Genomic DNA, 16,529 nt, shown 5'->3' on the forward strand with positions numbered 1-16,529 from the left:
TCTCTTATCTAACATATAATATGTGCTTAGGCATATGTCCAAAGGTATTCACCACCATCTTATTTGTAATGGCTTAGGACTGGAAGTGACTGAAAAACAATTTCTGGAGAACACATCAGGACGTAGCTGCTCAGTGGAGCAGACTGTGACCAAGAGAAAACATATCCAGGGCTCACACCAGGCTCATGCACTTAATTCAGTGTCTCTAACTATGATTTCTTCTTCTTCTTTTTTTCTTTTTGAGACAGGGTTTCTCTATGTAGCCCTGGCTATTCTGGAACTCACTATATAGACCAGAATGGCTTTAAACTCACTGAACTCCATCTGCTTCTGCCTCCTCCATGTTGGGATTAAAGGTGTGCATCACCATGCCAGGCCTTGGTTTTGCCTGCTTGTTTGTTTTGTCTGGCTTAGATTTCTTCCTCTACCCTTCTTGCTTGGTGTTACCTCAGATAGTTCCCCCAAAGTGAGCCCTTCAGAGAAAGTCTCCTGAGGATTTCATTGCAACCATCACTGGCCCTTCTGGAGAAGCAGAGCATCCACCCAGAGTCTACTTGTAGAGAAGCAGATTCTATCCTAAGGAGCCCTGGGGGATAGATACAGCCTGTGATGTGATTTCTGACCTGCAGGGCTGTGTGATATATGGCATAGGACATTCTGGATACAAGAGCTGTGGATACAAGAGAGAGTATAGATACAAGACCTAAGGTACACAGGCCTATGCGATTGTACCCACAGAAAGCATTTAACACACCAACTCCAGGCACGTCAGAACATTGCAGCCACACCGTTCCCACTCCCTTTGGCACCCTACCCTTTTGGCAGTGGTCAGACAGGCAGCTCTCCTACCTGCAACAGAGTCGTCCTGTGAGGGGACGCCTGAAAGGCTGGACCCCAGGTCTAATAGCCTCCAGGTGTCCTGGAGGGAACTGCTGGCCAACGAAGACGATCTGTGGGTGTGGTGGTCACTTTCCTGGGGGACTTCTTGAGCCTGTGGTGGTAGCTTTGGAGACCTGTTTTCTTTCTGACAAACTGACTTCCAAGTTTCTGTGGGGACTCTGTGTTGCTTCTGTGAAAGTGAAGAGGACAGTTATCTCTTTCCAGCTACCCTCTTTCCAGCCTTGGGATGTTTTCACTCTCTTTCCCTGCTCCCTTCAGGATAAGGGGACCAGGACACTTCTGGAGATGGGGATGGGCCCCTGGAGAGCAGATGAGTGTTCTGGGCACAGGGCGCCAGCAGCGCTGACTGAGTCCAGGACACAGGTGTGGGGACAGAGAGTCTTGAAAGCTATAGTTCCTACCACAGTGTGAAGGCCGCTGTGGGGTGAATGGACACGAGGTGTCCTGGTGTCTGCGTTCCCCCATCTGTCCCATTACTTTAGAATGAAGCACCCAGTAGCAAATCCGTGACATCAGAACAGACATCAGAGCGGTGTGGCCTTTCCTAAGGTGTCCAGAGTGTCCAAGTTCCCACAATTTTCACACTCAAATGTGTGTGAACACCCAACCTGGTTAGATCTCTGTACCCACAGAACCCTATGACCACAATCCAGCTCCCATATGCATCCCCAGAAACCAATGCACCCCAGCACCTGGCTGTACCTGAGCAGGCTTTGATTCTGTGCCTGCCTTGTAGCCTCGTGGGGTGTTGTTTTTGCTGACCACTTGAGTGGAGTAGGGTTGATTTTTCCCTGCACATTCAGAAACACATTTTCTCTTGGTGTGCCTGGGGTCCTGTCACGAAAAGTCAAAAGAAATTCAGGAACTAATATCACTGATATATGAGCTTTCACCCCAAGATTAGGAAGAAATGTTCCCCAAATCCTGGGACTAGTGACTCTTCATTTGGTGACAGCTTGACCCTTAAAGGAAGGACATGCTTGTTTTACTACATAGAACAAATTCAACTAGCTTCCTCCATTTGGCCTAAGTGCTTCTCAGAACCTTCTGGGGAAGGAAGCTGTGAATTCCAAGCAAAGATCTCTTCCCCAAGAGCAGGGCGTCCTGCATGGCCCTGACTTAAGTAGAGCCCAGCCCAAGGCAGCACCTTGAGGTCTGGTCCTTAACCCGGCCATTCTGCCCATCGCACAGTCTGAATGCTTGTGGTCCCTAACCAGATCACTCTGTCCATCACACAGTCTGAATGCTTTAAGGTTCCATCCATGCTCTGCAGAGAAGTCAATGGAAAAGGGGGTGGGAACATCAAGGTGAACCACATAAGGGGTCAGAAAGGAATCATGGTAGAAAACAGGAAGGAAAAAGAAGCTGTGCTTGTGTAGAACTCGGAGTAGCCCATGGGAGAGGGTGCAGACCTCGCTAGCTATCCTCTGGCGGACGCAGTAGTGAGCATACTCAACACACAGGCTTTTGGGCTCAACTTAGAGCTCTTTGATTGCTAGTGGTTATGAGCTCCATAGGTTCACTGACCTCTGACTTTCTTCTTCTGCCTGTTTTTACCGTTTGCCTCATTCTTACATATATGCAATTTTTTTTTTGCTGTTTTGTTTTTTGAGACAAAGCTTGTCCTGAAACTCCCTCTGTAGACCACGCTGGCCTTGAACTCACAGGGATCCACCTGCCTTTGCCTCCCGAGTGCTGGGATTAATGGTGTGTGCACCACCACTGCCTGTTTATTTCTATTAGTAAATGATACCTACTGAGTAAGAAATAGAAAGAACATACTGAAAAGAATTACATGCTGGGCCTAGTGGCATACACTTTTAATCCCAGCACTCGGGAGGCAGAGGCAGGTGGATCTCTGTGAGTTTGAGGCCAGGCCTCTACAAAGTGAGCTTCATAACAGCTAGAGTTGCTACACAGAGAGACCCTGTCTCAAACAAAACAACAACAGAAAGGGACTGGGAGCCCATTTATTCATACATACACATATGTTTTTTACTTTTATATGTATTTTGCCTGCATGTATGCCTGTGTATCATGTGCATGCCTGGTGCCCACAGAGGCCAGAAGAGGGCACTGGATCCCCTGTGACTGGAATTACAGATGATTGTCAGTTACCATGTGGGTGTTGGGAATCAAACCTAAGTCCTCTGGAAGAGCAGTCAGTGCTCTTAACCACTGAGCCATCTCTCTAGTTGTTTTTTGTTTGTTTGTTTGTTTTGTTTTTTGTTTTTTTCTTCATTTTAAGATAGGGCCTCACTATGTAGCCCAAGTTGGCTTTAAGCTCACCACCCTCTTGCCCTAGTCTCCAGGGCTGGTAAGTACCACGCCTAGGTTCTTTTCTGGAGTTTTTTGGTTTTTCGAGACAGGGTTTTTCTGTGTAGCTCTGGAGCCTGTCCTGGCACTTGCTCTGTAAACTCACATAGATATGCTTGCCTCTGCCTCTCAAGTGCTGCGACTAAAGTTGTGTGCTACCACTGCCCGGCTTTTCTGGGGTTTTAAATTATTTCAGTAGACGCAATAAACAAATGTTGTTTAGAAAAAATAGTTTAATAAAAGTATTTACTATACTAAGAAGTAGTAGTAAGATAACAGGCATGTTTTATTGCATTGGACAGAAGGCTGGTTTACTTGGTATGGGCAAGATTTCTTTCAACAACACATGTTTGAGAAGTTTGAGCTCTGACTAGTGCAAGTGACTGAAAATTCCCAACCTGTTAGAGTGAAAACTCCCCCGTGATTCAAGATTGTCTCTCCTAGATCAGGAGTAGGAAGAAGCACGTTTGTGAGGGTATGTGTGCCTGTGTGGCCCATGGAGGGTCTAGAGGAGGAGATGGGGAATGTGCCACAGGATGTTCCAGTTTCCAGCAGTTGGGGAGCAGCACCCTTCCACCCTGAACCGAGCCTCCTTTCTGGGTTCAGCCATCCTTCTCAATGCTTCTTTTATAGTTTCCTCCATGGTCTACTGGGGAAACACCTGGGCCTGTCCTACTTTCTTCAGCCAGTTTGCTCAGTTTCTTCTCTGACCAAACACCTGACCTCCATGTGCCTTGAGTTCTCTCCAGGCCCATTTCCTGGGTGGCCTTGTCCTGTCTTTGACTCTGCTCTTCCCCTTGGTCTGTGTGTGTGGCCTCAGGATGGTCACAGGTGTGAATGCAGAAGGATTACCTCCAACTTGTCTCTTGGCCCTCTCTTCCCCACCCAGCTACTCAGGCCTAAGTTTTGATGTTTTGTCTTGATGTCCTGGTATTCTTTTTTCAAATTTTAGCTCTGCCTTTGCCCCAACCATGTCTCATAGCCTCAGTGGCCCTCACCAGAGACGGTCAACATGTTGCTCCCTGGTCCAAAGCTGGCTGTTCCCACCTGGCTGGGAATAAACTTAGAACTTACATCACCCCAGGGCAAAACATCTCTACACAGCTTTCTCTTCTTTTAATTTATTTTAAGTAAACTGAAAAGGCAAATTCCTTCTGGGAGAATATATTTGCAGTTATTCAACAAATATGAATCAGTATTGAGATTACAAAAAAAAAAAAGATTCCCATAGCCTTAAAGAAGCCGATCATTATTAGTAGCTTAAAAGCTATATTCAGCTGGCCCTGAAGGTGACCTGTAATCCTAGCATAGCACTTTAGGAGCCCACACAGGAGGACGGCAAGACTGTCTCAAAAATCAAACAACCCCTGCTATGTACACACATAGCTCCAAGGCACAGGTTTGCTGTGTTTCATCAGTCAGTGGTGGAAATTGCTAGTTGTATTGGAGCTTGTGGGATGAACAAAGCAGTATGAACAGTCCCATGGCAGGGACATGAGACCTCAGTTCTCAGCGAGGCAGAAACCCTTCTCCCCAGCTCAGCTAAAGGTCTGAGTGAGCAGTGCTGGACACTGGACAACCCAAGGATGTATATCCTGGAAGTCATGAAGCTGCTCTGGTTAACACTTGAGGACAGAACTTCTTTGTTTGTTTGAGACAGGGTCTTACTATGTAGCCTTGAGTGGCCTGGAACTCAGCAGGCTGGCCTCAGACTCACAGAGATCTGACTGCTTCTGCCTCCTAAACACTGGGGTCAAAGGTGTGCATCACCACACCAGAAGGAAGCACTTCTTGGAGTGATGGAAAGTCTACATCAGGCCAAAGGGATTAAATGGCTGGAGTTGACCTTTTTAAATGTTAGGGATGGAACCCAGGGCTTCACGCACACACCAAACATCTGCAACTGAGCCACACCCCAAATCCTTGACCATAACCACTATGCCTGGCTATAAGAAAATTTAAAAACTAGGTGTGGTAGAGCAGGCCTTTAATCCCAGCACTTGGGAGGTAAACATAGACAGATCTCTGTGAGGCCAGCCTGGTCTAATTGTTCCAGACCTTTCAAAGCTACAGAGAAACATTGTCTCAAAAAAAAAGATTACAAAAATGTTTTAAAGATTTATTTTTATTTATGTGTCTGTACCTATAGGTCTGTATGCCCTATGTGTATGGGTGCCTGCAAGAGCCAGAAGAGGGCATTGATTCCCCTGTTGGGTAGTTTTCTGTCAACTTTACACAAGCTAGAGTCATCTGGGAAGAGGAAGCCCTCACTGAAAAAAATGCCTCCACTAGAGTGCCTTGTAGAAATGTCTGGGACATTCTTTTATTTGATTAATGATTACTATGGGGGGCCTAGTCCACCGTGGACAGTGCTACCTCTTACAGCAGGCTGTATAAGAAAGAACACCGAGTAAGGAAGGCTTGGGGAACAAGCTAAATAATCAGCATTTCTCGACAGCTCCCGCTGTTCCTGATGCTGCTTCTTGTTGTTGCCGTTGTTTCTAGAGACAGGGTTTCTCTGTGTAGCTTTGGTTGTCCTGGAACTCGCTCTGTAGACCAGGCTGGCCTTTAGCTCACAGAGATCTGCCTGCCTCTGGCTCCCAGAGTGCTGGGATTATTTCTGTCTCCGGGTTCCTGCCCTGGTTTCCTCTTGTTCATGAAAGACTCTAATTGAGATATGAAGGCCAAACAAACCTTTTCCTGCCTAAGCTGGTTTTGGCCATGTTTTATCAGTGATAGAAAGCAAACTAACTGACAGAGATTAGCCCCAGGAGAGTGGGTGTTGTGGTGACAGACTTAGCCATGCTGCTTTGAGAAGGCAGTGGAAGTGGTTTTGGAACTTTGGGCTGGAGAAGCCATTGAATTCTCAGAGCTTAAGGAGCTGTTGTTGTGGGAACTTGGAAGGTAAGAATGCTGAGAGTGGGCTGGGCATTGGTAGTGCATGCCTTTAACCTCAGCACTCGGGAGGCAGAGGCAGGCGGATCTCTCTGAGTTTGAGACCAGCCTGGTTTACAGAGCGAGTTCCAGGACAGCCTCCAAAGCCACAGAGAAACCCTGCCTTGGAAAACAAAAAATAAACAAACAAAAAAACCCAAAACAAAACAAAACAACCCCCCCCCCCCAGAGAAACCTGGTATCCAATAGCAGAGAGAAGTGATATCTTGCTTGTACAAATAAAGCCGGTCTGAAGGTCAGGAACAGAGCTTGCTACTAACTAACCATAGAGGTCTGGAGATCTGTACAGACAGACAGGAAGTGAGATAGCTGGACAGAAACAGATATAAACAGGAAAAACAGGAGCTCGATCTCTCGTCTACTGTGATGCTAAGGAGGTCAGGTGTGGCGGTGGCTTGTTCCTTCTCTCTGATCTCTCAGCATTTTCCTCTGTATCTGACTCTGGATTTTTATTACTTAGACCAATTAAGAAGGAGAGAGAGAGAGGGGGAGACAGAGAGAGAGACAGAGAGGGAGGGAAGGAGGGAGGGAGGGAGGGAGGGAGAGAAAGAGAGAGAGAGAGAGAGAGAGAGAGAGAGAGAGAGAGAGAGAGAGAGAGAGAGAGAGAGAGAGAGAGAGAGAGAGAGAGAGAGAGAATGAGAATCGAGAAGCATCCTAAGTTAGGTGAAATCTTCTGGGAAGTATTTCCTTAGGGCTAGCACACAGAAGCTGTGGCTTGGGCCAAAGCTGTCTCTTAGGCAGGCAGTTAAACTTGGTAATGCTTAAAAATCTCCCATGTTACTGGAGAGTAGATGAGGCTTGATCCTGTGAGAGGTCAGGAGAGGCCATTGGTGAAGATGCTATCATGAGGAGCAGCTGAGGCTTGACTACATGCGACAGGGTCACAGTCCCTAAAGAGAGGCCAGGAAAGGTCATTGGTGAAGACGCAGCCCAGTTGCTGTGGAGCCTCCAGGATATCAGAGATGCCAGGGTGAGGGGGCGATTGAAGGGAACAGGCAAAAGTACTGACTCTATTTTACATGTAGGGTGAAATAAAGTTCAGGTTTCCAAGCCCTAGGGGAGCTGAGAACTCTCCAATGGCTGACCAACTTCCTCCTTAAACCATAGAAATAGTTGTCATGCATCTTTAGTTCTGTAGAAACATTATGGCTGTTCCTAACCACAGAAAGAACAAATCAATCTGATTGGTTGGACTGCAAGGCTTGCATTGTATGTTGGTTGACAATGGTGGAACACATAGGGAAAGCCCCTAGTTTTTAACTTGGCAAAACTATTTGTGATTTTTGTGCTTATAAACCCCACTTCTGCCTCTGCCCAGGGCTGCCAGGAGAAACAAAGCTCACAAGTCCTTGTCCTACAGCCCTGATCGATCAGTGACCCTCTTAGGTGGTGACTTATTAAAATCTTTGGAATCCATAAGTGTTGTCTCTCCTTCCTCGTGGCACGAGGTTTTTTTTTTGTTTTGTTTTGTTTTTTGTTTTTGTTTTTTTTGAGACAGTGTTTCTCTGTATTGTTTTGGAAGCTGTCCTGGAACTGGCTCTATAGACCAGGCTGGCCACGAACTCCCAGAGATCCTCCAGCCTCTGCCTCCCGAGTGCTGGGATTAAAGGTGTTCGCCATCATGCCCAACTAAAGTGCTTAGATTTTAAACACTGAGATTTTCAAAGGTGGGCATGTATATTATACTGTGATATTGACATTGCCATGAGCAGGGCTGGGGAGCACACAGCACAACTTCCCAGCCTAGTCCTAACCCTAACCCCAACTCTCAAAGTTGCACAGAGCAGCAGAAGGAACACATTTACCAACAGTCTCTAAACAAGAAAGAAAGGTTATGGTTTAATATTGGTGTATTGTTGTGTCAAGTTTATAAGGGGTCAATTGTGGCTAGTTTTTTGTCAACATGACACATGATAGAGTCATCTGGCAAGAATGAATCTCAGCTGAGAAAATGTCTACTTCCACAGCCTGTAGGCAACTCTGCGGGGGTATTTTCTCGATTAATAATTGATGCGGGAGGGTCCTGCCCATGCTGCCGTGGGTGGTGCCACCCTGGGGCAAGTGGTCCTGGACTGCATTAGAAAACAAGCTAATGGCTAGAGAGATGGCTCAGCAGTTAAGAGCACTGGGTACTTTTCCAGAGGACCCAGGTTTGATTCCCAGAACCTACGTGGCGGCTCACAACCATCTGTAACTCCAGTACCAAGAGATTTGATTTCTCTTCATAACCTCCGTAGGTACTAGGCACTAGGGTACAAACATGCAAGCAAAACACCAACACATATAAAATACAAATAAATAAATAAACACAGAAAAACAATCATCTGAACAAGCCATGAGACGCAAGCCAGTAAGCAGCATTCCTCCATGACTTGGGCTTCAGTTTCTGCCTCTAGGCTCCTGCCTTGACTTCCCTTCATGATGGATTATGATTGGGTAAGCCAATTAAACCCTTTCGTCCCCAAGTTGCTTTGTTACAGCAATAGAAAGCAAACTAAGATAGATCCCTGGAGCTATAGTTAGCTCCTGGAGGTTATGAGCTGCCTGACAGTGGTACTGGGAGACAGACTTAGGTGTCTGGAAAGAGCAAGCACTCTTGACTACCAGTCATCTCCAAGAGGTTTTTGTAAAGATACAAGTTTTAAAAGTTTATATTGGCAAAGATTAAAAATATAATGCCATCTGGGCAGTGGTGGTGCCCACCTTTAATCCCAGCACTTGGAGGCAGAGGCAGATAGATCTCTGAGTTAGAGGCCGGTCTGGACTAGAGAGTGAGTTCCAAGACAGCTAGGGCTACATAGAGAAACCCTGTCTTGAAAAACAAAGTAAAAATATAATAACCCATATGGGTAAAGCTATAGTAAATTGTATGTACAATTAGTTACTTAAAACCATAAACAAACCCAGGAGCAGGCATGGAAGGGCACTTGTGTAATTCTTACACTCAGGAGGCTAAGTAGGAGGACCCAGGGTTCGAGCTAGCCTGGGCTATGTAGCAAGACTCTGTCTCCAAAGCCAAAACAAAAAGCAAAGGAGCAGGAAGAGTGATGCTACCAGCACCATGGTGGGTGCTGGAAACAAGAGGCTTTTCCTGCTGTCTTCTGTAGTTTGTCTAATGGAAATCCATACTTCGCATTTAGGAAAGTGTTAACAGATCTCTTAGGTGAAGAAGTTACCTGAGTTGTTGAGTGGGGCTGCAACTGTCCCAAAGGTAGGCCGTGGTCTAGAGGTGCCTCAGGCCTCTCACGGGGGTCTCGGGACTCAGAGGTGGGAGGAAGTGGGCAAGGAGTCAGTTTCCCTGGAAATGGGATCAGGAAAGGTTTGGTTCCTTGTGTACATCATACAGGATTTCTTGAACACAAGAACAGCAAACTCCTTTTCAAAACCAAAGCAACCTTTACTCTAGAGAACTTGGAAGCAGAAGTCACGTGTGAATTGTGACACACCATCCCCTAGCAGAGCTCAGGGACACAGCACAACTTCCTAGCCTAACCTGGAACACTAACCTTCACACAGCTGCGCAGAGCAGTGGAAGGAAAGTATTTACTAACGGTCACTCAAACAGGCCTCTGGGCAGTGCATCAAAGTACACATCTGCTTGTACAGGGGTCTGTGGATGGAAGTTTCTGTCCAGCCAGGTTCTACCCCCTTTTAGTCCCAAATAAACACAGAGTCTTATATTAATTATAAACTGTTTGGCCAATGGCTCAGACTTCTTATTTTCTAGCTCTCTCTTAATTACTAACCCATTTCTATTAATCTGTGTATCTCCACGTGGTCTTGGCTTACTGGTGATGCCCAGATCTCTTGCTCTCTCAGCAGCTACCTGGTGTTTCCCTGTGACTCTCCCTGTGTTCCTCTTCCCACAATTCTCCTAGTCCGGTAGTCCTGCCTATACTTCCTGCCTGCTACATGCTGCCTGTTCATTGGCCGAGACAGCTTTATTCATCAACCAATAAGAGAAACATATTCACAGCATATGGAAGATCACTCCCCATCAGGGGACAGACATGGGGACACACAAACATGCACGGTCGCTCACACGCACTCATGTACACTTGTCCCTGCTGCTGTGGATGCTGAAGAGGGGGCCAACAAAGGGGGTGGGGTGGTGAGGCTGAAGAGATATAGCTTAGCTGTTTGCAGCACTTGTTGCTCTTAAAAAGGACCTGTGTTCGGTTCCCAACACCCGCACAGTGGGTTGCAGCCATGCATAACTCTAATTTTGGTGCATCCAACACCTTCTTTTGGCCTCCTCAGGCACCAGGCATGAATATGGTACACAGATATACATGCAACTTTAACACTCATACACATAAAATAAAAAACCTTAAAAAAAGAGGGAAATGTATGTGCTTAAGCTTAAAAGTTATAGCTGTAATAAATGATTCTGTGCTCTCTCACTGAGGAATGATCTTGAAATCAGATGAATAATATGATTTATTCATTTAATTTGACTTTTTTTTTAAGTTAACCTAAACATCTTGGAGCTTTTTTGTTTTGTTTTGTTGGTTTGAAACAGGTCTTGCTCTGTGGGCCAGGGTGGCCCAGAGTTATCGTCTCCCGTCTTAGTCTCCCACACCCAGTCTGACATGACGATGACGATGATGAACACGAGACTAGGCCTCACTATGCAGCCCTGGCTGCCTGGTGCTTTCTCTGTGCAGACCAGGCTGGCCTTGAACTCACAGAGATCCACCTGCCTCTGCCTCTAAGAGCTGGGATTAACCAGCAGGATCACTTATGTTTATAGCTGCAGCATTCACAGCCTTTGCTAAGAGGCTGCCATGTAAGGACAAGGCCTGAGTAGCCTGGGGCCTTGCTTCCCCTGCTCTGCAGTCACATGCTCTCTTCACTAGGGACAGGACCCTTGCTTTCACTGTAAGTTTGGGGGCCAGTCAGCCAGAGCTTCCTCTTAAGTCAGGACTGGGTGGCAACGCTGGCTTAGCACACTAGGTGAAGTCCTTTAAGAGGCTAACGCATGTGAAATCGGTGTTCCCAGTTATAGTCAAGAAATAAAATGGAGTGGGACAGAAATTCATTATGATGGTCTGAATGGACTGCGATGGGGATGGCAGCCTTCCTGAAGTGCCCAGTGGGTCACAGCATCTGTCTTACTCCTCACTGTTCAAGGAAGAGCAAAATCCTAAACACAGCCTCATGCCCACTGTGTGAGAACCATGCTTTCTTCCTGAAATGATCTCCTAGCCATGGATATTTTCAAGTCATCAGAAAGGATCCCACAGGAGATGTGGTGAATTGTAAAATCAACACCCCTGGTCAACACCCAGCACCAGGACAAAATGCCAAGGGACAGGAGAAGCAGGCAAGAGGCAGGAGTGGAGAAGGTTCTAACATACCACAGCAGGCAAATCAAAGAGCAGAGACAAGTTCAGAAGGAACACAAGTGTATTTTATACAGTTGTTCAATAGCAGAAAATAAAAAACAGAATCCAACATATTAGATTAAAAAAAGAGCCAGGTGTGGTGGTGCATGCAATCCCAGCACTTGGGAGGCACAGACAGTCTGATCCCTGAGTTTGAGGCCAGCCTAGTCTACGTAGTGATTCTAGGACAGTCAGGACTACACAGAGAAACTCAGTCTCAAAAACACAAAACAACAACAATAAACTAGCAGTGGCTAAACATGAAAGAATCAAGACAAACACTAGACATTCAACCAAGAAACCAGGAAAAGAACAATCACATTAACTCAGTAAAAGAATGAAGCAGAGGCAGGTGGATCTCAGTGAGTTAAAACCCAGCCTGATCTACAGAGTGAGCTCCAGAACAGCCAGGGCTACACAGTGAAATCCTGTCTTGAACAACAACAAAAGATAAAGAAGAAAAGACAAAACAAAAGTGGAATAAAGATGAGGTGGTAACTGACAGCCCCCTAGGAACTAATCCAGTGGCTTTCAAGAGCCACTTTAGAAGCCCCTAGAAAGTGAAAGAGGGACAGACAGACAGACAGACAGACAGACACACACACACACACTACCATGGTGAGGTACACAAGGATGAGAAAGAAATTGGAAGCAGTATTTAAAGGAACAAGGGCTGGATTTTGTGTTTTTCATTTTTCATGTGTGTATGGTTTTATTTCGTGTGTTTAAAAGTTATACATGTGTGCAGAAATGCATGCATCTGTGTGCATGTGGACTCTGAGGCCCAATGTTAATGTCAGAAATTATTCTTGATGTCTCCTTGACTTTATTCCCTGAAGCAGCATCTCTCAACCAAACCCAGAGCTCACTGATGTAGCTAACCTCCCTAGCTAGCTTGTTCTGGGGATCCCTTGTCTCTTGGTACCACATCCACTAGAATTTGGGGATTCAAGTTCTAGTCCTCATGCTTACTCATCAAGTATATAGCCACTGAAGCATTTTCCTAGTCCCTCTGACTAAGTTTCCAAGAATATGAAGATCAAAACAAAACAACGTATCCTGTAGAACCAAGGAGCCAAGACCAGACTGGTAAATGACTATATGTTTAGGAGATGTGAGAAACTTCTCTAAAAAAAAAAAAGACTGCAGGGGGGCTGGAGAGATGGCTCAGTGGTTTAAGAGCAGTGACTGCTCTTCCAGAGAACACCAGTTCAAATCCCAGCACCCACATGGCAGCTCACAGCTGTCTATAACTTCAAGATCTGACACCCTCATGCAGGCAAAACACTGATGCACATAAAATGATGAAAATAAATAAAAAAAATAAAAAAGACTGCAAAAACCAGGAGGGGGCGGGGCTGAGGCAGAAGGAGTTTAAATTTAGGCCAGCCTGGGCTACACAGTGAGACCCTGTCTCAAAAACAAAAGCAAACACTGAGAGTTCTAGCTCCAGCTTAGTCATGGTTCTAGGCAGCTGCCAAGCCAGGGTACCTTTCAGACGTGGAGATCTGATGAAGGCTCTGCCCACAAGTTTTTGCTGAAGGAACAGCTAAAAGAAAAGCCTCAGAGGGTGAAATGCAATTCAGGTTTCCTCCAAAGGAGGTGGGGTCTGAGGAAGCCAAGTGAAGAAGACTGCTGCCAGGGCCCCGGAAGACGCACAGCAGCAGGACACAGATTTATAACAGTTCATACAATCGCTCATGAGGTAAACTTCGTGCTAAAGCTATTTCTTCACAATTAATGCATTTTTGCAGTAGGCCACTGGATGCATGTGCCACCATAATTCCTAAGCACGTAGACCTGACAGCTTGTGCACACGAGCTCTGGAGAGCAGACCACAGCAACCATAACGACAGGGGAGGCTAACTGGGGCCCCAGTCACCTTCTCTTTTACTTTTGATTGTGGCTGGTCTTGAACTCATGATCTTCCTACCTGGGCCTTCTGAGCTGGGATCATAGGCAGGTATCATTGGACTCCATAGGCCACCAGCAAAGTAGGTTTTCCCCACATCATTTACAATGAATCAAATTTTCATCAGCAAGGCTGGGGCTATAGCTTGACTGGCATGCACAAGGCCCTGGGTTTGACACCTGGCATATAAACCAGAAGTATAATAATATAATAAAATATAAGCAGGGAAAACCCCACAAAAATTAAAGATATACATAGTGAAACAATGAGATGTTTTACCTATCATGATTTTCTGGTGAATATTTACTTTTTGGGAGGCTGTGGTCAAAGGGGGACTCTAATTCTCAGCTGTGTGCGTCTCTTGCAGCACTTCATGGCTTCATGGAGGAAGACAGAGAGCAGTCTGTGGGAGACAGACACTAAGCTGCTGGCAGACGCCACCAATAGGCCACCGGAAGAAGGAAGAAATCAATGATGCCAGTGTTCCGTCTCTTCTAGGAATCAGCTTGCTAATGACTCTGAAGGCACAGCATGCTCTGATGGGAGGGAAAGCAGGCTATGTGCACACAGTGTACCTCTAAGTCTACACATGAGCGTGTGAGTGGAGCGCAAATGAACATGGCGTGCACACGGACTAGAAAGAGTGAACACATACGTCAACAAACAGAGGTGCTGGCATCTTCACCAAAACGTGGATTAGCCCCAGTTACTCGTTTTTGTTTTTTCTGTTTTTTTCGAGACAGGGTTTCTCTGTATTGTTTTGGAGGCTGTCCTGGAACTCACTCTTGTAGACCAGGCTGGCCTCGAACTCACAGAGATCCACCTGCCTCTGCCTCCCGAGTGCTGGGATTAAAGGCGTGCGCCACCACCGCCTGGCTCATTTTTGTTTTCTTGTAAATCTTATTTTGTGGGTTTTTTTAAAACTTAGATTTTATTTGTTTATTTTATTTTTATGTGTATGAGTGGTTTGCCTGCACGTGAGCACATGCATGCATGGTGTTAGAACTGAAGTTATAGATAGTTGTGAGTTACCGAGAGGGCCTAGAACCAAACTCAGGTTCTCTGCAAGAGCAACAAGTGCTCTTAAATGTTGAGCCATAGCTCCAATCCCTTGATTTAGGTTTTTTTTTTTATAAGGGTCTCACTCTGTAGCACAGTCTAGTCTTGAATTCACAATGTTCCTACATTAGTCTGCCTTGTGCTGGATTAAAACATTAGGTACCAGGTCTAGGGATGTATCTTAGTTAGTGCAGTGCTTGCCTAGCATGTATGAAGCCCTGGGTTTGATCCTTAGCCAATAAAAAATTGAGTGTGTTAGTTCAAACTGGTAACCCGTCAATCCCTGGGAGACACAGGCTCAGAAGCTCAAGTAGTTCTTGATGACACAGAGAGCTCTTTTGAGGCCAACCTGAGCTACATGAGACCTTGTCTCAAAAAAAAAAAATCAAGGGGCTGGAGAGATGGCTCAGGGGTTAAGAGCACTGGCTCATCTTCCAGAGGTCCTGAGTTCAATTCCCAGTACCCACATGGCAGCTCACAACTGTCTGTAACTCCAGTTCTAGGGGACTTAGCACCCTCACACAGACATACATGTAGGTAAAACACTAATGCACATAAAAAAATAAATCTACAAACAAACAAAGGTAGATGTTACAGAAGGTAAGAGGCAGCGTTTTAAAAGGCAGGGACTATTGCTGGCCTCTGATTTGGGGGAGAGACAGCATTAGACAGGGGAAAGTGTAAGAAGGAAAAATGGTCCAAATGGACATCTGCTGTGCCCGGCCCATAGTGACAGGGTCTATTCGAGGATCCCTATATTTATATATTTATATTCCCAGGGCTATGCCTCTTGGCTGGTCTTGGCCTCACTCTTGGCAGTGGGCACTGAGATCTCCTAGCCACCTCTCTAGCCCTAATTTGTTTTTAAGATAAGGTCTTATACCACAGCCCAGGCTGGCCCAGTTTGTGACCCTTCTGTCTCAGCCTCAAGCCACTATACACAGCTGTTTTACATTTAAAACAGACAGACAGAAGTCCTGGGACTCAAGTGTGACTTGCCCGAGTGTAGACAATGCTGCACTATCTGGGGACACCCACAGAGGGCTGGCCTGGAACTGCCCTGTTGCTTGCCTCACAGGATCTCAGCTGCTCCACGTCTGATTCTTCCAGATGTGGCCAGAGCATTGGGTCAAGGGACACCCAGTGCTGAGATGAAGCCCTGCTCTGTGTCTAAGGCGCGTGGTTGGCTCCATTCCACCACCAGTGGCCTCTGTGAAGCCAGCCTGCAGCTCTCCTTCTGGCCCCAGGCTTGTGGCGGACTAGCCAGGAAACTCCTTTCTTTTGGTCTCCTGTGGCAGGCAGAACCATGGCATCACCTTCCCTCCCCATTGGCATGACCCCAACTGTGGCCTGGCCCACCACCTTTCCCAGGTACTCACCTTTACGGTGGCCCAGCTCTGCTCGGAGTCTATTCCCCATCTCCAGGAGCTGCTCCCTCTCCAGGCTGAGGCTGCGTATTCTCCTAGCCGCGTCCTTTAGTTTCTTTTGCAGATGTGGCACAGATAGGGTCTGTGGAGGCTGTGCCCCTTCCTGGAGGAGACTAGTGAACTCCATCTGGTCCGTTGTGACCATGGGTCTCCAGTCAGTCAGGCCCTGTACACAAAACCCGTCCAAGAGACAGCCCTGAGGGATGCTCCAGAGAGCCAGCTGGAAATCATGCAGCCAGGAGTAGGTGGGTTAAGCCCAAGCTGCTCACCTGCCCTCTCAGAATCACCACGACTAGGTGGCTCACTGGTGACATCCTTTTAAAAGAAAGAGTGACTATTCCTCATGTTTTAGCTGAATTGGGGGCTGGGGACAGCACTCAGGCTTCAGTGAGCTACTTCTCTCCTAGGAATGGGGGAGGGCTGCATAGTTCTCACCCTCCCTACTCCTACTCCCTGTAAGCCCAGAGCTTTCCTTTTCCCCAGGAGTCCCTGCTGAGCTTTATGTCTTTCAAGTGGAGACAATGAGAATTTACACTCAACTAGTGTTTGGCTTTGCTCTGGAAGAAAGAAAGG

The 16,529-nt window shown here is 46.5% G+C and overlaps 1 protein-coding gene across 3 annotated transcripts in view; it reads right to left on the minus strand.

The window, feature by feature from the left end:
• The window catches only part of Ccdc57 (coiled-coil domain containing 57), a 99,928-nt gene that overhangs the window by 33,694 nt on the left and 49,705 nt on the right, over window positions 1–16,529 (minus strand). For all 3 annotated transcript variants that reach the window (XM_040750210.1, XM_040750213.1, XM_040750212.1), the window contains 4 exons: window positions 15,909–16,122; window positions 9,348–9,469; window positions 1,603–1,734; window positions 850–1,069 (listed from right to left, as the gene is read on the minus strand). In XM_040750210.1, the coding sequence (XP_040606144.1) occupies window positions 850–1,069; window positions 1,603–1,734; window positions 9,348–9,469; window positions 15,909–16,122 (688 nt within the window). The remainder of the gene's footprint in view (window positions 1–849; window positions 1,070–1,602; window positions 1,735–9,347; window positions 9,470–15,908; window positions 16,123–16,529) is intronic.

Source organism: Mesocricetus auratus, unplaced genomic scaffold (assembly GCF_017639785.1).
Source record: "Mesocricetus auratus isolate SY011 unplaced genomic scaffold, BCM_Maur_2.0 Super-Scaffold_100007, whole genome shotgun sequence".
NCBI classification, from domain to species: Eukaryota; Metazoa; Chordata; class Mammalia; order Rodentia; family Cricetidae; genus Mesocricetus; species Mesocricetus auratus.